The sequence below is a fragment of the Lithobates pipiens genome, unplaced genomic scaffold (genome assembly GCF_037356315.1).
Source record: "Lithobates pipiens isolate NorthernLeopardFrog02 unplaced genomic scaffold, aLitPip1_a1.2 Scaffold_16, whole genome shotgun sequence".
Taxonomy (NCBI): Eukaryota; Metazoa; Chordata; class Amphibia; order Anura; family Ranidae; genus Lithobates; species Lithobates pipiens.
In genome coordinates, this window is record NW_027507748.1 from 652,149,599 (window position 1) to 652,172,409 (window position 22,811).

General features: G+C 42.9%; 1 protein-coding gene across 1 annotated transcript in view; it reads right to left on the minus strand.

Annotated features, from left to right (window-relative positions):
* Positions 1 to 352: 352 nt before the first annotated feature.
* The window catches only part of LOC143984077 (stromelysin-1-like), a 37,861-nt gene continuing 15,402 nt past the window's right edge, over positions 353 to 22,811 (minus strand). Inside the window, exons 6-10 of the mRNA XM_077484386.1 lie at positions 18,613 to 18,925; positions 12,370 to 12,500; positions 4,688 to 4,847; positions 3,132 to 3,235; positions 353 to 705 (exon numbers count right to left, since the gene is read on the minus strand). Of these exons, the coding sequence (XP_077340512.1) occupies positions 602 to 705; positions 3,132 to 3,235; positions 4,688 to 4,847; positions 12,370 to 12,500; positions 18,613 to 18,925 (812 nt within the window). The 3' untranslated portion in view covers positions 353 to 601. The remainder of the gene's footprint in view (positions 706 to 3,131; positions 3,236 to 4,687; positions 4,848 to 12,369; positions 12,501 to 18,612; positions 18,926 to 22,811) is intronic.

Genomic DNA, 22,811 nt, shown 5'->3' on the forward strand with positions numbered 1-22,811 from the left:
CATCAGGGTTTACTTCCTCTTTAACCAAGCTCTACAAAGGATCAATGTAATTGAGCACAAGGACCAATTAGAAGCTGTAAATAGGGAGGAAGTTGTCCCTGGTTCTGTTGTCATTGTCAAGTTGGGCATCCCATAATTCCCATCCACGTCCAAGACAAGTTATCATCCCCTAATAAAACAACAATAGCTAGCTCAAGGACTGTTTTCTGTGTCTGGATGCAAGAAGGAAATGCTATGTGACTGGCTTTGCAGCAGTGGGCAACCCTTTCACTTACAGCACCTACTGGGGTAGTGCTACAACATTTTTTCCCAAAAAGGATAGTCAGCATTATTTTAATATTATACAATGAAATATGTTGGAGAAATTTGTATTTAATGTTTTCATACAAGGATGATTTACATGTATTATAATACAATAATGTGCTTTTACATGTGTGGCAGTAGAAATACCAGTTATACAGACAGTGCACCCACAATAGACCTAGGGACTAAAAAGATAAGACTGCAGAGAAAAGTCCCATTTATAAACGTCGGTGCCCTCTGCTGTCTTATCCTGGCATTACTTGCATTGCATGTAACATAACTGGTAAATGATTTTTGTTCAGTCACAGTTCAACCATCGATAGTTGGCAATGGAGCGAAGAACAAGTCTCCTCTTCCGGCTGTACTCAGCCTGGTTTGCGCCATTGGAGAAATATAGGTAATCTAAAACATAAACATTGAATTAAAACAAATAGGTTTGCTGATTCTTTTCAGACATATTTAGACATATTTACAATTTTGTTTAATAGCAAGATGCACTAGGTGCTATTGCTAACATACCAGACATGGGGCATATGTATAAATGGCTGGCAAAAGGACGCTTGCCAGCCTGTATTTTCATAAGTCTATTTGTAATGATCAACCTTGGAAACGTTCTAGTATAATATTGATAATACCACTTTTACATACCTCCCAAAATGTTGAGATGGGAATGAGGGACACCTACTTGCAAATGTATGTAGGCATAGGGCACGCCCCCCTGGCACACCTCCTTAAAGGAGAATTAACCCAAAAAAGGTTCATTAAAAAATCCAAAAGGATTTTTTTTTTAACCACTCCTATTCCTTTATATTGGCTTTAACATTTACAAATGCAGCAATTTAGGAATTGGATGAAAGGTTTATCACTGGGAAACACTTTTGAAAGATAAAAAGTGCATTTTAGATACAACTATATAGATCAGACCAAAATGAGGGACAGATGGATGGTAAAGAGGGATGGAGTGACGTTGCTCCAAATCAGGGACAGTCCCTCCAAATCAGGCACAGTTGGGAACTATGCTTTTACACAGGTTCAGCACATAAAGAATATTTTTTTTATGAAGATTAAAAAGTGTATACCCCCTACCCCACTGAGGCTACCAGCTTAGAACAAGGGAATATGGGCCACCTGTCACACTGATAGCAGCCTGCATGTCCTTTAGTTTGAAAGGTGTGCTTTACCAGGAGTTCCCCTAAAAGCTCCAGTACCCTATGAAGAGTACTTTATTACTTTTTACATCCCCATCCTTAGGAAAAGGGTTTGGTATAAGGGAGTTGATGTGCAAACTAGCTGTCTTCTATGAGGACAAGTAGGTTGCAACCAACCCCTTAAATAACCAGTAGAGATTAATTGGGAATGGTTTTGTAAAAATAGAAATATTGTATAATTGTAATATTCCAATTGATTGCGAAACACTGCCCAACAGGATCTGGCAGCTACTCATTTTTTGGTGTCAGATGGACAGGAAACTCTATTGAACTGTTCCCTCTGACATCACTGCAAATGTGTATGTAAGATTAATACTGTTGCGCACAACCTTGCCAGAAGAACTAAATCAAATTTTCTAGAAAGCTGCTCACACATAAAAGGGTTCTCTACACTTAAGCATAAAAATAAAGGGGGGGGGGTGTTTTATGTGGCGCTAACTATAATACAGCTACATGTGTATACCCTAAAACAATATAAATAATTCAAATTACAAAAATAGTAATACAGTGCATACAAATGTGCAAACAGTGCCAAACAATAAAATGCGTAGAAGTATCCGTATTAAAGGGCAAGAAAATGTATGTCAATATGCTAAATAACATCAAACAATCAATCCACGCAAATAGTGCAAAATAGTGTATATAGCAAAAATATGATCATGCTAAATAGAAACACATCTTCAAAGATCAAAATTAAATCAATAAAAAATATCCGGTGAAAAGTGCAAATGCAAAAATAGTCCACTCAAAAAATATGTGCAATCCGTCCAAACAGCTGATGATAATCGTGCAATGTGAGCAATAAAGTGCAATCTACACCCTGTCTTCCAGGCTTCAGTGCTTAACGTGCACCCCTTATTTCCCCCAGCCTCTCACCTCTAATAAAGGTCCCTATGGACCGGATACCGCTTATGGGGTGGTTGGTACACAATCTTCCACCTCTTATAAGTACACCTCCGGGACATAAACTCAGTTCCTCCAATATCCACACTCCGGTTTCATATATAAGAGAATAAGGGGGCCGCCAATGTGTAGTAAAGTTAATCCACTTTATTAATAAGAAATATCCACACTTACATTGAAAAGTAGAAATACAGATGTAAATACTGGTGCTTCCGGTCTCGGCCGCGACCAGAAGGGACAATCGACACCTAGACTCCTCTCTGACGCGTTGCGTCACATATCACGTGACTTTCTCAAAGGGTCCCCCGCGGCCGAGACCGGAAGCACCAGTATTTGCATCTGTATATATTCTTTTCAATGTAAGTGTGGATATTTCTTACAACCTGCTTCCTGATTGACGGGGAGGAACTTTAGTGTGAAAATAGTGAAAATTAATTAGCTATCGTCACACAACTGGGTTGGGCCCACACTTTTTTTGAAGCCTCTGGCTCTAATCATGTGCTTCAAACCCCCCTCCCCCCATTGGAATTTGTAGTCCAGGGCCCTGATTTGTAGATCAGGGGGCTGGCCGCATGAATAGGGGAGGTGGGGCCCTCTATGGATGGGCCGCCACTGCTTTTCACACATGTATCCCTGGGATACACATGTGACAAGTAATATCATTCTATAATACCCATCCAATATTAACTTTTAACCCCACCATATTTAAAACCTTACCTATATTCTGGAAAGCAGCCCCTACATGTGTCCCTATTCCTGGAAAACCGTCTTTTATCTTCTTTGGTGACTTGGAGTCCATTTTGTTCTTGTGATGATCAAAGCTGGACAAATCAATAACACAATAGTTTTATTATATATTGCAGACCAAATAACATACTATAAATAGTTAAAGCGGTAGTAAACCCCCTGACGCTTTTTTTTTTACACCTGTAAGGCATAATGCACCGCATACTAGCTCATTATGAAATACTTACCTTAGAACGAGGCGTCGGTATCTCACCTGGTCCACGCCGAGGGAGCTGACATGTTGCCTTGGTTTGTCTTCCGGGTATCGCGGCTCCAGCACTATGAGTGGCTGGAGCTGCGATGTCGTCACTCCCGAGCAGGCGGGAGACTTCTTTCCGGCAAAGTCCATCGTCTGCCAGGCTTTCAGCCGAGAATCCCCTGTGCACATGCGCCGCTGCAGTCAGCACTCATTGCAGGGGGAATATCTCCTAAAACATACAGGTTTAGGAGATTTTTTTTTACCTACAGGTAAGCCTTATTATGGGCTTACCTGTAGGTAAAAGTTAAAATTTTGACTATACAACCGCTTTAAGGAGTAGACGTCAATATAATATCAAAACCGTGGAATTGTTTTTATTTATTACCTTACAGATATTTTAAGGATAACTAACCCCAAAGCCAAACATTTATATACTGTATACAGGCTTACCAGACCTTACATGTGTTGGCTGCATTCATTTTTTTTTTCTGGCTAAAACATGTTGCTCTTTCCATAAATGCAGTGTATTTTTTACTTCCTGTCAGCAAATATAAAGGTAATTTTTTTTTTAAAATAACAAATATGTTATACTCACCTGCTCTGTATAATGGTTTTGTACAGAGCAGCCCCTATCCCCCTCTTCTGGGGTCCCCCACCGGCGCTCCTGGCTCTTCCCCCTTCTAAAAAAAATGATCCTGTTTTTTGCAAGAGGATCCCCCTTAAAATTTATACAAGACCTGAAGGGTCCAAGATAATTATTGAGGGGACCACACTTTTTTTAATGGCATCTTGACATAATCAAGGATAAGGGTCTGGTATGTATTTTTTTTGGGGGGGGGGCACATTTCTTTTTTTTACATACGGTTCCCCATAAACATCTATACCAGACCCTTATCCAGGATACTTGTTCCAGGATAAGGGTCTGATATCATTAATAGAGGGAATCCTTGGCCATTTTCTTACAAAAAGGGTGCTCTCATTTACTGGAAATTGAAATGGCATCTTTTTTTTTTCTTTCATTCTTTTAGATGCACGCCTTCACACGCAGATTTAGGGCATCTTGCAGGTGTATTAGTTAAACAAATTTTGAATTTTTATTTGCTACTGGGCCACTCCTTCAGAGTCCTGTGCCATAAATGGGAGTGACGTCATCGCTGCTCTAGCGATGCATACTAAAATATTATAACTTTCCCTTGCAGGTTTTAGAAAAAAACAACCAGTGGTTTACTACTGCTTAAATACAATAGAGAAAACAAGAACATATTTTGTGGTTCATTCACCAACTGACCTCCAATATTTGTCTTGCACAAAGAAAATGACCTTTCTCTCATCCTTCAAAAACATAGCAGCGTCTATTTTCTTCACAGTGCTTGGAAACCCAAAATTGGTGATAGGCCGAGGATATGCCCAGAGCATTTTAAAGCCGCTTGTTGCCCAATACTGCTGCCCTGTTAAAACAGAGTTTTTTTGTTAAATCACCAGTTATTTAACCACTTTCAGACCGGACCATTTTGCTGGTAAATGACCAGAGGTCTTTTTACACTTTGGCACTGCGCTGCTTTAACTGGTAATTGCGCGGTCATGCAATGTTGTACCCAAACAAAATTTGCGTCCTTTTCTTCCCACAAATAGAGCTTTCTTTTGATGGTATTTGATTGCCTCTGCGATTTTTATTTTTTGCGATATAAACGTAAAAAGACCGCAAATTTTGAAAAAAAATGATATTTTCTACTTTTTGTTATTAGAAAAATCCAATAAACTCAATTTTAGTCATACATTTAGGCCAAAATGTATTCAGCCACATGTCTTTGGTAAAAAAAAAGTCAATAATTGTATATTTATTGGTTTGCGCAAAAGTTGTCACATCTACAAACTAAGGTACGTTTTCTGGAATTTACGCAGCTTTTAGTTTACGACTGCCTATCTCATTTCTTGAGGTGCTAAAATGACAGGGCAGTACAAAACCCCCCCAAATGACCCCATTTTGGAAAGTAGACCCCCTAAGGAAATTGATAAGAGGCATGTTGAGCCCATTGAATATTTTATTTTTTTGCCTCAAGCGATTGAATAATGACAAAAAAAAAATTTTTTTTTTTTTTTTACACAAAGTTGTCACTAAATGATATATTGCTCACACATGCTATGGGCGTATGTGAAATGACACCCCAAAATAAATTCTGCTGCTTCTCCTGAGTACGGGGATACCACATATGTGGGACTTTTTGGGAGCCTAGCCGCGTACAGGGCCCCGAAAACCAAGCACCGCCTTCAGGCTTTCTAAGGGCGTAAATTTTTGATTTCACGCCTCACTACCTATTACAGTTTTGAAGGCCATAAAATGCCAAGATGGCACAAAACCCCCACAAATGACCCCATTTTAGAAAGTAGACACCCCAAGCTATTTGCTGAGAGGCATGTTGAGTCCATGGAATATTTTATATTTTGCCACAAGTTGCGGGAAAATTACAAACTTTTTTTTTTTTTTTTTTTTTCACAAAGTTGTCACTAAATGATATATTGCTCATGCATGCCATGGGCATATGTGAAATGACACCCCAAAATAAATTCTGCTGCTTCTCCTGAGTACGGGGATACCACATATGTGGGACTTTTTGGGAGCCTAGCCGCGTACGGGGCCCCGAAAACCAAGCACCGCCTTCAGGCTTTCTAAGGGCGTAATTTTTTGAGTTCACTTCTCACTACCTATTACAGTTTTGAAGGCCATAAAATGCCAAGATGGCACAAAACCCCCACAAATGACCCCATTTTAGAAAGTAGACACCCCAAGCTATTTGCTGAGAGGCATGTTGAGTCCATGGAATATTTTATATTTTGCCACAAGTTGCGGGAAAATTACAAACTTTTTTTTTTTTTCACAAAGTTGTCACTAAATGATATATTGCTCACGCATGCCATGGGCATATGTGAAATGACACCCCAAAATAAATTCTGCTGCTTCTCCTGAGTACGGGGATACCACATATGTGGGACTTTTTGGGAGCCTAGCCGCGTACGGGGCCCCAAAAACCAAGCACCGCCTTCAGGCTTTCTAAGGGCGTTACAGTTTTGAAGGCCATAAAATGCCAAGATGGCACAAACCCCCCCCCCCAAATGACCCCATTTTAGAAAGTAGACACCCCTAAATTTAGGGGTACACTAGTGAGACTAGGTAATAAATGGCGGGTGCCCTGAAACTATAAAAAAATAACTAACCAACCAGCGTCACCTGTAACAGTTATATGGTGATCACTGGTGAAAGGGTTAACTAGGGGGCAATCAGGGGGCTTTATGCGGTAGTATATGGGGGTCCCTGGCGCTATAAAAAGCTGCGGCGAACCTAAATACCTACCTGCCTAACTAGCGTCACCTGTGACACTAATACAGCGATCAGAAAAACGATCGCTTATTAGGCTGGGTTCACACTGGAGCGATGCGGGAACGCCACGAATGCGCGGCGGGTTCCCGCATCGCATGCCTCCCGGCGGCAGTTCACACTGCCCTATGCGAACTGCTGGGAGTGTCAGTGAAATGTTAATGACACCCCCAGATCAGTTCGCATATCGCAGTGCGATCTGCAAACTTGGATCGCATGGTGTGAACACCCATGCGATCCGATTCTGCTGCGGACCAAAAAAAGGGTCCCGTGCGAGTTTGCGGCGGGTGCGGCGGGTGCGACACGAATTCAGCCATACTATCTGTATAGCTGAACTCGAATCGCACAGAGATCGGATGTGATTTGCACTGCAGTGCGGTGCGAATCACATCCGTTCTCATAAACCGCTGCAATGTGAACCCAGCCTTAGTGACACTGGCGACGGGGGGTGATCACGGGGTTAAACCTTTATTGGGGGGGTTAGGGGGGTACCTTAGAACTAAAGGGGGCTAACCCTAACTGCCCTAACAGTTATTAGTCACAAATGACACCTGCCGGGTGATCAGGGGGTTAAACCTTTATTAGGTAATAAATGGCGGGTGCCCTGAAACTATAAAAAAATAACTAACCAACCAGCGTCACCTGTAACAGTTATATGGTGATCACTGGTGAAAGGGTTAACTAGGGGGCAATCAGGGGGCTTTATGCGGTAGTATATGGGGGTCCCTAGCGCTATAAAAAGCTGCGGCGAACCTAAATACCTACCTGCCTAACTAGCGTCACCTGTGACACTAATACGGCGATCAGAAAAATGATCGCTTATTAGGCTGGGTTCACACTGGAGCGATGCGGAAACGCCGCGAATCCGCGGCGGGTTCCCGCATCGCATGCCTCCCGGCGGCAGTTCACACTGCCCTATGCGAACTGCTGGGAGTGTCAGTGAAATGTTACTGACACCCCCAGATCAGTTCGCATATCGCAGTGCGATCTGCAAACTCGGATCGCATGGTGTGAACACCCATGCGATCCGATTCTGCTGCGGGCCAAAAAAAGGGTCCCGTGCGAATTTGCGGCGGGTGCGGCGGGTGTGGCGGGTGCGGCGGGTGCGGCGAATGGCTGAACTCGAATCGCACAGAGATCGGATGTGATTTGCACTGCAGTGCGGTGCGAATCACATTCGTTCTCATAAACCGCTGCAATGTGAACCCAGCCTTAGTGACACTGGCGACGGGGGGTGATCACGGGGTTAAACCTTTATTGGGGGGGTTAGGGGGGTACATTAGAACTAAAGGGGGCTAACCCTAACTGCCCTAACAGTTATTACAGTCACAAATGACACCAATGCAAAAAAAAAAAAAAAAAAAAAAAAATGACATTGGTGTCACTGTGACTGGGGGGGCAGGGGTAATTGGGGGGGTGATCGGGGGGTAAAGGGGGGGTGTGAGTGTGCCTGGCATGTTCTACTGTGTGTGGGATGTGTTGGTGCAACTCACTGATCCGCTCTCCTCCGTGTCGGAACGAAAAATACCGACACGGAGGAGAGAATACATCACTTCCTCTCCTGTGTTTACATTACAGGAGAGGAAGTGATGTCACCGGGGATTTCCATTCGTCGGGAGCGATCGCGAGGGGGTGGCCATGAATGAATGGCCGTCCCCTCGTCCGGGATCGCTCCCGAACGAAAACCGACCGCCGCAGGCACCGGGCGGGGGCCCGATCGGGCCCCCGACCCGCGGGAGGCAAATCACGTACATGTACGTGCTTATGCCTGCCCGTGCCATTCTGCCGACGTACATCGGCGTGAGGCGGTCGGCAAGTGGTTAAGGAAAGTCCATGGGAGCTGCAGGGAAGCTTTGAGTTGGACTAAGTGTAAATCCTATACACTGCTCATACGACACTTTAAAACCACCCAAATCTTGATTACGGAGTATATTCACAGCAACCTTGCTTTTTTCATTGGGGATTAAATAGGGACTTTCCATACAGGTAGTGAGAGTCCAGATGAAAAGTTTATGTTTCAAACTGGCTGCCATCTTTATTGTGCTTCTAGCTTCAGAAAAGTATAAATAGCATTTCCAGCATTCAACAACTTAGGCAGCTTGTGCACACCTTTAAGGTACAATAACTGTACAATAAAGATGAACTCCAGGAAGATATAAAAAAGAAAAAAAAAGAAAGTTATGTGATTGAAAAAAAAAAGTGGAAAAAAGTCCAACTCTAGGCAACTAATAAATTATTGCTTGCAGTGGGGCTACACCTGCACTGCAAGGGTTAATTGCTCATTTAGGTCTAGGGCAGTGATGGCGAACCTTGGCACCTCAGATGTTTTTGAACTACATTTCCCATGATAATGTAGACAAAAACTCACCCAAGCTCTACCGCATGTTTATAGGATGATGAGCCGAATAACAGTGCTCAGGCCATTGTGTCTCATACACCAAAATTGCAAAAAGAATGCCGGCAACTCGGTCGCTTCTTCTTAAATCTTTATTGAGCACAAACAGCAGTGTGAAATCAAAACGCTAACATGTTTCGGCAAAAGCCTTCCTCATAGCATTGCCGAAACATGTTAGCATTTTGATGTCACACTGCTGTTTGTGCTCAATAAAGATTTAATAAGAAGCGACCGAGTTGCCAGAATTCTTTTTACATTTCCCATGATGCTCATGCACTCTGCAGTGTAGTTGAGTATTATGGGAAATATAGTTCCAAAATATTTTGAGTGCCAATGTTTGCCATCACTGGTCTAGGGGAACAAAAAAATAAATTTTTCTGCTCCTCCTTGCTAGACTGGTCTCCAGAGCCTCTAACCCCCCCCCCCCCCCCCACATGCTCTATCAGTCTAGGTTCCTGACGTCGTCAAGAACAAAGCAGGAACCATAGCTCTGCATTTGACATGTTAATACAGAGGGACAGTTCAATGCATGAGAGTGGGAAAAACACCATCCGAGGGAGCAAAGGATTAGCTAGTTGGCCAGAGTTGGGTGTTATAAAAGTAGGTTCACCTTTTCAGAAAAAAATGAAAAGGTGATCTAACACCCAACACCGTTCCCACCCCCCTGGTTCCCGCTGTATGTACCTCCATGAGTGATGAACTTTCAGTGCCCATGCAGCCACTGTAGCGGGCTGGGGATTTGAAATCCCCACTCTTCTTCTCCTTCTCTCTGTAAAGCTTTTGGGACAGATCAGAGCAATTCAATGACCCCTGGTATCTCCCAAAAGAGAATTTGTCACTTGCACTATGCTATCACATAGGGGGTCCTTGTAACAGCAATAAAGTTTAATAAAAATAAATGTTTTTTTTTTTTTTAAAGTCATTCACCACCCCGAGCCACACTGATTGCGTATGTGTACAAAAACAATGATTGAAATGAGAACAAAAAATCTAGAGCCATCATTCACTGTTAACTGTAAACTGACGAACTGTAAAGGCTTTTAAAAGACCACCTAAGGACACATTTGGGTACCACTCTTTCTCACCATTTTATGGGCCCAAGCAATTTCATCTTTTATATTGTGCCGAACCGATGATATTGTGTGTGTATGCAAGTTAACTTGAGTGTAGTTTTTATTAAAAATTTTAAGTTGAAAAACACTAGCTCAATTATCTGATATAAAAAATTTGCAGCTCCCACCATTTTTCTATAGACACCCTGCTTTCAAAAAATGTATTTTGGAGGGATTTAAGTAGTCTATGGGCCTAAAATCTGCATTTTCACATATGTAAAAAAAATGTAAAAAATGGTTCAGACAGCAAAAGGGTTAAAGAGACTCGGTCACTGAAATAATTTTTTTTTTAAAAATGTGCCCCCAGCAAAAAATATATTTACCGCTTGTCGCCCTTCCCTGCTGGCCACGTGCACAATGGTGGACCAGATATTCCACCCTCCAGCAAGTGTTCTTCCAGCAACAGTCTTTCTGCAATGCAGCAGCAATTAGTGGTGAGGGCAGAAGGAAGTTAAAGCAGAACTTTGCCCATAACCGCCATATAAAATAATGTTCTTTAGCAAGGAACATACATTCCATATGAATGCTACCAAAATTTGTGTGCTGTAAATTACCTCCAGCATTGCTCCTGTTTCTTCTTGCTGGAGACTGACATTTGCTGAAATGAAGAGCACCTGAACAGCAGTAAATCATAAAGAGGAATTAAACCCAGTGATTTTTAAAAAACAGTTACTTTCCTGGAATGCCTGGATTGCTAACTGTCACATTTGCTTGTGTCCTCAGCCAAACTGTCAAACAATCAAATGGCTGGTGTCATAACCGATCACATGTGCAGCCCCATGACAACTGAAGCAGCTTCCTTGGTTCTAGAGGATAGGAAGGTTTAACCACTTAGCAACCAGCTGCCCACAATCTCCTACGGACGAGTGGCACTGTAGACAAAGAATGTACCCTGTACGTCGCTGCCTACTCCCCCCCTTCCCACCACCACCGGCTGTGGTTCTACACAGTGGGAGCCTGTCAGCACGGCCAATGATTCACCATTGTGTACATTAACAGCTCAGAGCTCTGTGTTGACATTCAACACAGAGCTCTGTGTACAGAGAACGATCTCTGTGTTTCTTATCCCTTCAAAACAGGTAAAAATAACCTCAGCAGTGATTTAATACCACAAAAAAAGCTCTATTTGTGTGAAAAAAATTAAAAAGTAATTTGGGTAGAGTGTTACATGACTGCACAATTCTCATTCAAAGTGTGACAGTGCTGAAAGCTGAAAATCTGAAAATCTGGGAGGGGGTGAAAGTGTCTAGTATTGATGTGGTTAAGATAGGGGACATTGCACTATTTACTAGCCATTCGCCTTTGCTGAATTATGAGTTCCCAGTCTAGTGGCACAGAACTCTATTCTAAGCTACCTTGGCATTGTGAATATTCTGTCTAGTGGACGGTGTCTGAACCTACTTTCTGTGTGTCCATTTATGCTCAAACTAAAATTAATTTTTACCCTGTGCCAATGCACTGAGCTCATTTACCACTAAACAGTCTTGTGTCTATTTTCTTGGGACAAATTCACAGTTGATTTAAAGGTATCTATATGCATGTTCTTATAAGTGCTTGTAGTAACTTTCCTTCAACCAGGTGTGTCAGAGGGGCTTATGCCGTGTACACACGACCGGACTTTGACAGCAACGGAACAAATCCGTCTGACAATTCGATCATGTGTGGGCTTCATCAGAGCTTTCCTGTCGAAAAATCTGACGGACTTTAGAAATAGAACATGTTTCAAATCTTTCCACCGGAACCAGTTCCAATCGAGAAAACCGCTGGTCTGTATGCAGGTCCGATGGACCAACAATAACGCAAGGGCAGCTATTGGCTACTGGCTATTGAACTTACTTTTTCTAGTCCCGTCATACGTCATCGTGTTAAACGATCGGACTTTGGTGTGATTGTGTGTAGGCAAGTCCGTAGAGTTCATTCCGACAGAAATTCTGGTCATGTGTACACGGCATTAGGGTGTTCTTGGAGTCGAGGCAGAGAAAAGAGAGCCAAATTACCAAGCAGCTCCTTTGGGGGGATAGTGTTACAAATACCAATCGCTTGTACCATATTAGGCTGAGTTTAGATGACAAACCTAATGAGTCACTTACCTTTAAAGAGATAGACAATATCTCTACCAGTAAATTCATATGCTGCATCAATCCTTCCCAAGTTTGGCCATACAGTTTTGATGGAGAAGGTGTCAATGTTGCGTGTTCTTGCACTTTTCCTCCAAAAAACCCTTGGATAATAAATACAAGATTTGAAATAGATAGAGAGATAGATAGATAGAGAGATAGAGAGAGAGAGAGAGATAGAGAGAGAGATAGATAGAGAGATAGATAGATAGATAGAGAGATAGATAGGTAGATAGATAGATAGGTAGATAGATAGATAGGTAGATAGATAGATAGATAGATAGGTAGATAGATAGGTAGATAGATAGGTAGATAGATAGGTAGATAGATAGGTAGATAGAGAGATAGATAGATATCCTTATGTTGGAAACTTACAATTTTTGGAATAATAACTCATAACTTAGCTCTTGGTTCCAAACTACATTGAAGTTTTTAACGGTTTGACCATAAGCCTTAGCTTGGCCCTACCCTAAAGTGATAATTCGGCATCAGAATCTGTCCATATGCCCCATATGTAGCAAATCCAGCATCAACCAAGTGATACTGCTGCTCAGCATGAAGATAATGAAGTTCTATCATTGATACAAAGATCATCTGAAGGGATCATCTGTCTCTCAGGGTCCAAAAAGATGGTGGTGTCTGTCTGGACTGAATCTGTCAAAGAATCATCCTTTATGGGGGAATTTGACCTTAAAGGGCATTTATACACATGCAGATGGATTGCTGTGTGTAATATGTTGAAATTTGCTTTTTTTTTGTTTAGTATACAGGGTGGTCGCAAGAATGAAGAACAGGGATTTACTTTTCTGTCCTAAGAGCTGCCGGGACAGCAGCTACTTACTCAATTTGCACGGTGGCATACGTGTGTTTCTGTTCATTTACACTCCTTTACATGGGAACCAACGGGGAGAATCTTTAAGGGCTCATTTAAACGTGCAGTTATTATTGCCATCTGTCTGAAAAGTGGTCTGCAGTGGATGGCTTGTTAAGAGAAGAGGGGAGTCAGTTAGCAATATTTACTTCTTTCATTGAATGGGTTACATTCTTTGGTGGTACCACCAGCCGAAAATGATACGCTGTTTAATTTTTGTGTACATCCCTAAGCGACTGAATTCTTGTGTTTAGGTGATCGGTTGGGGGTAATAAAACTGAAAACTGCAGCTCAACCATCTGCATTTACTGTCCCCTGGCTGCCCATGTGAAGGAGCCCTTAAAGAAGAACTTCAGTTAAAAACAAAACAGAAGTTCCACTGTTGCTATTCCTCCCCCACATCCTCTGACAGTAATGGAAACTTTTTTTTTTTTGGGGAGCAGCTACCTAGTTTTGGCAGGCAAACCAATCAAGCCTAGGAGGTCCAAGCAAAAGTTCACCCCCCTTCCCCACCCACAACCTTCTCGGACATTTTACAGGCCCCAGAAGGCTGAGGGACCATGCACAGGGTGCAGCATGGCTCGCGCATGTGCAGTGGGAGGAAATGGTGGGGCCCATTACGCAGCTTTAGGCCTGCCCCCCCCATGGGCCTGAATGCCAACATTCTCCATGGCCCGCCCACTTGCTGTTCCATCAAATCCACCCACTGGGCATCCCACGACCTCCTTTTCCATCCCATGTTCCCTATCCCATGTCCTCCTCGTCCTCCTGCAATCCCATCTCCTCCATCCCATATCCTCCTCCTCCAGTCCCATCTCCTCCTACCACAGAAGGGGCAAAGTGGCACAGAAAGGGAGCAGGGGGACAGGTGGTGGGCAGTGGGTTAGGATAGGGAAGTGGGACAGGAGGGGGGGAGTGTCACAGGAGAAGAATAGCGTGACAGGAGTGGGTAGCCGGATGAAAGGGGGGCAGTGGAACAGGCGGGGGCAGCGGAACTGGAGAGGGAAGTGTCATGGGAGGAGGTCAGCGGGACAAGAGGGGGGCAGCGGGACAGGAGGGGGAAGTGTCATGGAAGGAGGGTAGCGGAACAGGTGGGGGACAGTGGGAAAGTGAGGGAGGGGGCAGGATCACAGATTAGAGGCAGTGTCTCAGGTGGGGGACAGTGGGGCAGGTGAGAGGCAGTGTCACAGGTGGGGGGCAGAGGGACAGGTGGGAGGGAGTGTCACAGGTGAGGGGCAGTGGGACAGGTGAGGGGCAGTGGGACAGGTGGGAGACAGTGGGACAGGTGGGAGACAGCGGGACAGGTGGGAGGCAGTGTCACATATAGAGGGACAGTGGGACAGGTGGGAGTCAGTGTCACAAATAGGGGGCAGCGGGACAGGTGGGAAGCAGTGTCACAGGTAGGGTGGCAGCGGGATGGGTGGGGTGCAGCGGAACAGGTGGGAGGGAGTGTGGCACACACCTTGAGAAGCACCAGTCCTCCCAGCTCTCACATGTCCAGCAGTGCCGGGAGGGGTAGCTGAGCCTGTGTCCCAGGATCTCCGGCAGCAGCTGCAAGAAAGGGGGGCTTCTTCACCCTGACCTTCTTCCTCTATGGGGCCCTCCGCTGGCACAACTGGCCCCACCCACCCTGCATAGCCCTGCGCACCCTGGTACCTGACCGGAGTGGAGCTTGCATGCACAAAAGAGGGGGGGCTCCTCCACCCACCTTCCTCCTCCATGGGTCCCTCCGACCTGCACACAAAAGAGCGGGGAGGGTCTCCTCCCCCTGATGTCCTTCTCCATGGGACCCATCGACCTGGCACCTGACATCACCCCACCTCTCATAGCATCTGAAAGCGGGCCCTGACCTGCACACACGTGGGATCCCCCCACCTCTCCAGCTTCCTCTGCATCCTGGCAGCCGGTCCGCTCTGACGGCAGCTGCCTCATGTTAAGGATAGTCCGGGTTGCGACCTGTGGTCCGGGCCCCTTACATGTGTATCAGCTGTACCCCCTTATGGCGGCCCTGGCTGGCTGTGAAGCTACAAGGAGTCACCACCAGCTTTTAAACGTCAACATGGCAGTGCCAGGGACCCAGAGACTGGTGAAAAATCAGCTTGGGTGAGGACAGTGTTGAATCACTGGACAGGTAAGTGTTCTTATATTAAAAGTCAGCAGTTACAGCATTTGTAGCTGATGACTTTCAATGTTTTTTTAAAAAAAAGACCAAAGATCCTCTTTAATGAAGATTTTTTTTTAAACTTTGCAAAATATCATGGTGTGCTGTCTGTGAAGGCTTTATGTATCAAGGTCACGATATTGCTACTAGTAGTTTGTTACTGCATGATAACAAAAGCTTCCCACTGTTGTAGGTCCATGTTATCTAGGTGATCAGGTATAGCCCAAATGAGTGGTGTTTGAGGCTGGGTTCATACCATTGCAAATTAGATTAGATTGGATTGGGTTCTCCACATCCAATTTGCAATAGCAGTAGATTTTCTCTATGGAGCCGGTTCATATATCTCCAGTGCGATTTGCACAAAAACGATGCGCGTCTTTTTGTCCGTTTCAGGTCCAAATTCAGCCAAAAATTTGGGCTGAAATCTGACCTGAAACAGTGAACTAGGACGCACCGGACCCCTGCTGTGAGCTGCATGCAGCTCATATGTGAACCCAGCCTAAAAGTGGATGCACTGCTTGCTTTTGCTGAACATCTTATAGCCAGCTTTAAATTTATAGCCAGCAGCTGACCAAAAAAACTGAATGGAGCAAGGCACAAGCAAGGTGAATGGAGGAATACTCCCCATAGCGCTATCGAATTCTGACAGCGGAGATCCCTCCACTGATCAGCGTTGCAGCCAATTGGTTGAACTGATCAAACAAAAATGTTCCAATAAACCTGTTTGTGAGAAGTCGATCATTAGATCAACTTTTCACAAATGAAATGGCCACAGATGGATCGAAATTCAGCTTGTGCCCATTGAACTGCCTGAAATTCAGTTCATATGTGGCCTGCGCTTTAATCCCAATATTCATTAGACATGTGCGCCGTCGATAAATTAGTTTTGTTTCGTTCCGTTTCATATTAGCCATTAATTCGTGTTTCATAATTCGTGTCCGAAATTCAATTTGGACTAGTACAAAATACGAATTATCGTTAGGTTTCTTAACTTTTCGTAACAATTACGAACGTTCGTTATGATGAATTTATCATTATGAGGGGCTCCCACCATCCCTGTGCTGTGCTCATTATGAGGGCTCCCACCATCCCTGTACCGTGCTGATTTCCTGGGTTTTTAACTTCATCATAACGAATAATCATAATTAATGAACATTCTTATTTTGTCCGATTCTTAATCTCCCATCGACTACCAGTACCAGTCTTCCACTCCCATATTAAAAAAAAGGGCAGTTTCCCAACCCTCACTCAGCAGCAGAAGAAAACCTCTGATTGGTCAACAAAACACCAGTCACGTTTCCGTTGTAACAGAATTTGGATTCAAAATTCATAAACGAAATTTCATATTTCGTACAAAATTCAGAAGCATAGCAATTCGTATTTCGGATTCTCCTGAATGTACAAATTGACGGAAATTTGTAAGAATTTTCGATTCGTACGTAACGAATCGCACATGTCTAATATTCATCTGTTAAATGATTGGTGGATATTTTAACATTTGCATAACTCCTCCCAAGAGCCAAAGCCATTGTGACATCATCAGCCCACCTCTCTAACTCAGCCAATCAATGGAAGTTTTGTATTCATTGATGGAATACAGTGCTTTCAGGGAATGGCTGGGTGCCAATGTGATAGACTCTACTGTGTTCTGGGTAGGGATGAGCCGAACAGCCCCCATTCGGTTTGCAGCAGAACATGCGAACAGGTAAAAAATTCAAAGTCTATGGGACATGAACATGAATAATCAAAAGTGCTAATTTTAAAGGCTTATATGCAAGTTTTTGTCATAAAAAGTGTTTGGGTTCCTGGGTCATTCTCCAGGGGACATGTATTAATGCAAAAAAAAGTTTTTATAAAAGGCTGTTTTTTCGGGAGAAGTGATTGTAATAATGCTTAAAGTGAAACAATGAAAGTGAAATATTCCTTTTTAATTGTGCACGTGGGGGTATCTGTAAAGTGGCGCATGTTTCTCGTGTTTAGAACAGTCCGAGAGCAAAATTACATTTCTAAAGGAAAAAAGTCATTTAAAACTACTTGCGGCTATAATGAATTGTCGGGTCTCGGGAATACACATAAAAGTCATTGAAAAAACCGGCATGGGATTCCCCCACAGTCAATTACCAGCCTCTTTGGGTCTGGTATGAATATTAAGGGGAACCCTGAACCAAAAAAAAAATTGTGTGGTGGTCCCCCTAAATTCCATACCAGGCCCTTCAGGTCTGGTATGGATTTTAAGGGGAACCCTGTGCCAAAATGTTAAAAAAAATGGCGTGGGTCCCCCCCAAAATCCATACCAGACCCTTTTTTGAGCATGCAATCTGGCAGGCCGCAGGAAAAGAGGGTATCAGGCCACATGCTTGCCCTCAACCTGGGGAGGATGTTCCCATGTTGATGGGGTTGTGGGAGTATGCGGGTGGGAAGGCACATGGCCTGGTACAGTTCAGGAGGGGGGCACTCTCTCGTCTGCCTCTATTTTCCTGCAGCCTGCCTGGTTGCATGCTCGGATAAGGGTCTGGTATGGTTTTTTAGGGGGACCGCACACCATTTTTTTTTTTTGGAGCGGGGTTCTTCTTAATATTCATACCAGACCCAAATGGCCTGGTAATTGACTGTGGGGGATCCCATGGCGTTTTTTTCAATGACTTTTATGTGTATTGCCGAGACCCGACAATTCATTATAGCCATCAGTAGTTTTAAATGACTTTTTTGCATTGATGAATGTCCCCTGGGGCAGGACCCAGGTCCCCAAACACTTTTTATGACAATAACTTGCATATTAACCTTTAAAATTATCACTTTTGATTTCTCCCATAGACTTTTAAAGGGTGTTTCACTGCTTTCAAATTTGCAGTGAACACCCCAAATTGTTCGCTATTCGGTGAACAGCCAATGTTCGAGCCTAACTCATGTCCGACCCGAACATAAAGCTCATCCCTAGTTCTGGGTATAAGACTAGAAATTTTGGTTCAAACCTGGAACACAGTATGGTATGACATGCAGTTCATACCGCACATCCAGCAGCCTTACAAGTTAGTGAGGGACATTTAGTGAGTTTGTTTGGTCCAAGCTGGTCTAACAAAAGTTAAAAGTGAATGGAATTCAGCTTTAAGATCACTGGGCTTATTTTTGTGGTTGCTTGTAGAAAAAGAAAACTTCTTGTAAAATTAAAATCTGTTAGACTTACTCATCCTTGAAGAATAGTAAATCTCCCCTCATCGAGGTGATGGCATCAAACTCTAAATTTGGGTTACACCTTTCCGGCACTGCTGGATTCGTTGGGGCATTGGTTGTCTTAGGCTTCTTGGTGGCTGATGGCCGAGGTTTCTTCGTAGGAATAGGCCGTGGGATTCTTGTTGGTTTAGGCTTGGGTTTTCTGGTTGGAATAGGCTGGGGCAACTTTGTTGGCTTTGGCTGTTTCCTTGTGGGAATGGGCTTAGGAATCTTTGTTGGTTTCGGCTGTGGTGACTTTGTTGGATTGGAATTTGTATTTCCTCTTCCTGTTTTTGAAACATATGGTAAAGTCTATTGTTCTGATCACCATACAGTATATATTAATTATCTTACCGTTGCTTTAAATTGACATCTATTAATGATAGGAACTGTAGTATATTACGCCCACTTTCAGTCCAGCAGACATATTGCTTAAAGCGGAGGTCCACCCACAAAAAAATTAAAAGCCAGCAGTTACACATACTTAGTATTCAATTAAAGTGGTTGTAAACCCTTACAAACCACTTTGACCTACAGGTAAGCATAGATTAAGGCTTACCTGTAGGTCCAAGAAATATCTCCTAAACATACATGGTTAAGGAGATATTTTCATGCGCCGTAGACAGCGGCTCGCAGGCACACCGAGCATGCCGCTGCTAACGGCGATATGCCGTTAGTGGCGGCTCCCGTGCCTATGCGTGGGATTGATGTCATCGCTGCTACGGCACTGTGAGCAGCGATACCCAGAAGAAGATGGACACTCCGTGCCACAGGGGACAGCGGTGACATCGCTGGCTCCTGTGTCAGGTAAGTGACACATAATGTGCTACTATGCGATGCATAGTAGCCCATTATGCTTTACCTTTGCAGGGAGACAAAGAGGAAGTAAACCCATAAGGGTTTACTTCCTCTTTAACCACTTAAGCCCCAGACCAATTTGCAGCCAAAGGACCAAGCTCCTTTTTGCGATTCGGCACTGTGTCGCTTTAACTGACAATTGCGCGGTTGTGCGACGTACCCAAACACCAAAAGAAAGTTCTATTTGTTGGAAAAAAAGGACCGTCAATTTTGTTTGGGTACGTCGCACAACCGCGCAATTGTCAGATAAAGCGATGCAGTGCTGCATTGCAAAAAATGGCCTGGTCATTGAGCAGCCAATTCTTTCGGGGCTGAAGTTTACAGTAATCAATATATATAATTATATATTTTTTGGTGATATTTATTATAGCAAAAAGTTAAAAATGCGTTTTTTTTTATTTTGTTTGTGAGCCATGTCGCACGACCGCGCAATTGTCAGGTAAAGCGACGCAGTGCCAAATCGCAAAAAATGTTTTTTAGCCAGCCAAATGGTCCGGGGCTTAAGTAGTTAAGACCGGGCCTCTTTTTTAGATATGGTGTTTACAAGTTAAAAACTGTTTTTTTGCTAGAAAATGACTTGGAACCCCCAAACATTATACATTTTTTTTCTAACATCCTAGAGAAATGGTAGTCGTTGCAATAATTTCTGTCACACCGATCTTACAAGCACACTTTTTTTAATAATAATACACTTTTTTGAATTAAAAAATAAGACAACAGTAAAGTTAGCCCAATTGTTTTTGTGAAAGATAATGTAACGCAGATTAAATTGATACCCAACATGTCACGCTTCAAAATTGCGCCCGCTCGTGGAATGGCGACAAACTTTTACCCTTAAAAATCTCCATAGGCAACATTTAAAAAATTCTACCGGTTGCATGTTTTGTGCTACCGTGGCGATACCTCACATATGTGGTTTGAACACCGTTTTCATATGCGGGTGCTACTCAAGTATGCGTTCGGTTCTGCACGCGAGCTTGGCGGGACAGGGCATGTTTAAAAAAAAAAATTCTTATTTACTTTACCTTTTACTTTTTATTTTTACACTGTTTAAAAAAAAAATTTAAAAAAATCTGTCACTTTTATTCCTATTACAAGGAATGTAAACAACCCTTGTAATAGAAAAAAAGCATGACAGGACCTTTTAAATATGAGATCAGGGGTCAAAAAGACCTCAGATCTCATATTTACACAAAAATGCAATGAAAAAAAAAACATGAAATGCCCCTTTTAGAGCTATGTGCGGAAATTACTTTATGACGTCGCTTCCACCATGCAGTGTCATGGAGATGGGTGGGCCATCTTCCCCTCACTCATCTGGGGACAGACATGATCGCCTCCGCCGCTGCCGACAGCTCCGGTAAGCGGCGGAGGCTACAGGATCTCGGCGGGGGGCCCCTCTCATGCCATAGATAAAAGTGATCTTGCGGCAAAGCCACCGCAGAGACCACTTTTATCTTGTATTGGACGGCCGTCCGAACACAGGGATACTGGGGTTATGGCAGCTAGCTGTTGCCATAACAAAAATATCTGTTCCCAAAGTAGGGACATACCCCGGCATTCGGCGGTCCGGAAGTGGTTAAGATTAGACATGTGCAATTTGTTTCATTCCAAATTTTTTTTTAACGAATTTAGGCAAATACTCGAATTAACGAAAACCTGTTTAACAAATTCGAAAATCCAAAAACCTGAAAATCTGAAATAATAACTAACTAATAATAACTTAACTATTGCTAACTATTCAATTATAGATATTGAATTTTTTTTTTAATTTGGCTAAGGGTGGACATAACAAATATGAATTTATCTGAAGTTATGAATTATCCTAAATAACGAATGCCATATCTAAAAAAATTGAACGTAACAAATTAATAATAACAAATAACAATAATAATAATAATAAAAACGTTGTATTATTATCTATTATTCATTTGTTCCGTTCCATTCGTTTAGATGCGGCATTCGTTTTTTTCGGATAATTTGTTACTTCGGATTAAGTCGTATTCGTACATTCACTAACAGCCAAATTTGAAAGGAAACTCCAATGCCTATAATCTCACAGTTAGTTATTATTATTTAGTTAATTAGTTATTCTCTAAAATTTTTGGATTTGCTAATTTTCAAATCTTGGAATTTACTATTGCGATCATAACGAATTACCTGAAAAAGAAAAAAAAAAGAAAACTAACAAATTTTTCGGCAGTGCACATGTCTAATTAAGATCTCTGGAGATGGACTTGTAACCTTGAGATTGTCCTTGCTGCTTTTCTTCTCCAGAAAATTTTTCACCATTTTAACTGGTTGCTGGTGTGATTTCTATATCGTCAGCACCTGTTCATTTATACAGGTGAGTTTAACAACAAATTACAGGAGCATCACAAACTTGGGATGCAATTATTTCTTACAATTTTGAGAAGGTGCCAATAATTTTGTCCAGTCCATTTTTGGAGTTTTGGAGTTTTGCATGGAATTTGTCAGATTTGGCTTTTTGTTTCTCTGCTTTTTTTTTGTCATACAAATACAAAGAAAAGAAATACGTAATCAAAAGTACTCCAAACATACACATTTTTTAAATTTTGGGGTATTTTCTCATGTCTATCCCAAGTTCACGAACCTCAAATATGTGTAGAATTTCATAGATTCCTAAGAGCTGTATGGTGGATAAACAAGTACATATTTTAGATTTCTAGATTGTAGGCATTTTTTATCTGTAATTTATTAACCAACCTGGGACAACATCAAAAAATAATTATGGCGTCTTGAACTGGTTAGATAAAAATAATAAACTATGTAGACTTAAAGAGGGATTCCACCAAAAAAAAAAAATATTAAAAGCCAGCAGCTATAAATACTACAGCTGCTGACTTTTAATAAATGGACACTCACCTGTCCCGGGTTCCAGCGATCGCTCGGCTCTCGGCTGCTGCCGCCACCATTCTAGGTGAGGGAATCAGGAAGTGAAGCGAATCGGCTTCACTTCCCGGTTCCCTACTGCGCATGCGCGAGTTGCGTCGCGCAATAGGAAATCTCCGCGCTGTCACTGGGACCCGTGTGTGTCCCAGCAGACAGCGCGGCAGGGCAGGAAATGGCGTAGACTCCCACGGGAGTCTATGCCCGGAAGTGGGTGTAAATACCTGTCTTTGACAGGTATCTCCACCCCCCTCCCCCCTGAAAGGTGTCAATTGTGACACCGGAGGGGGGGAGGGATCCGATCAGCGGAGGTTCCACTTTAGGGTGGAATGCCGCTTTAAATAATAAATATCTCAAAGTTAAAGATTTCAAGCATTTCCGAAATGGCGTAAATAGAAGATTTCC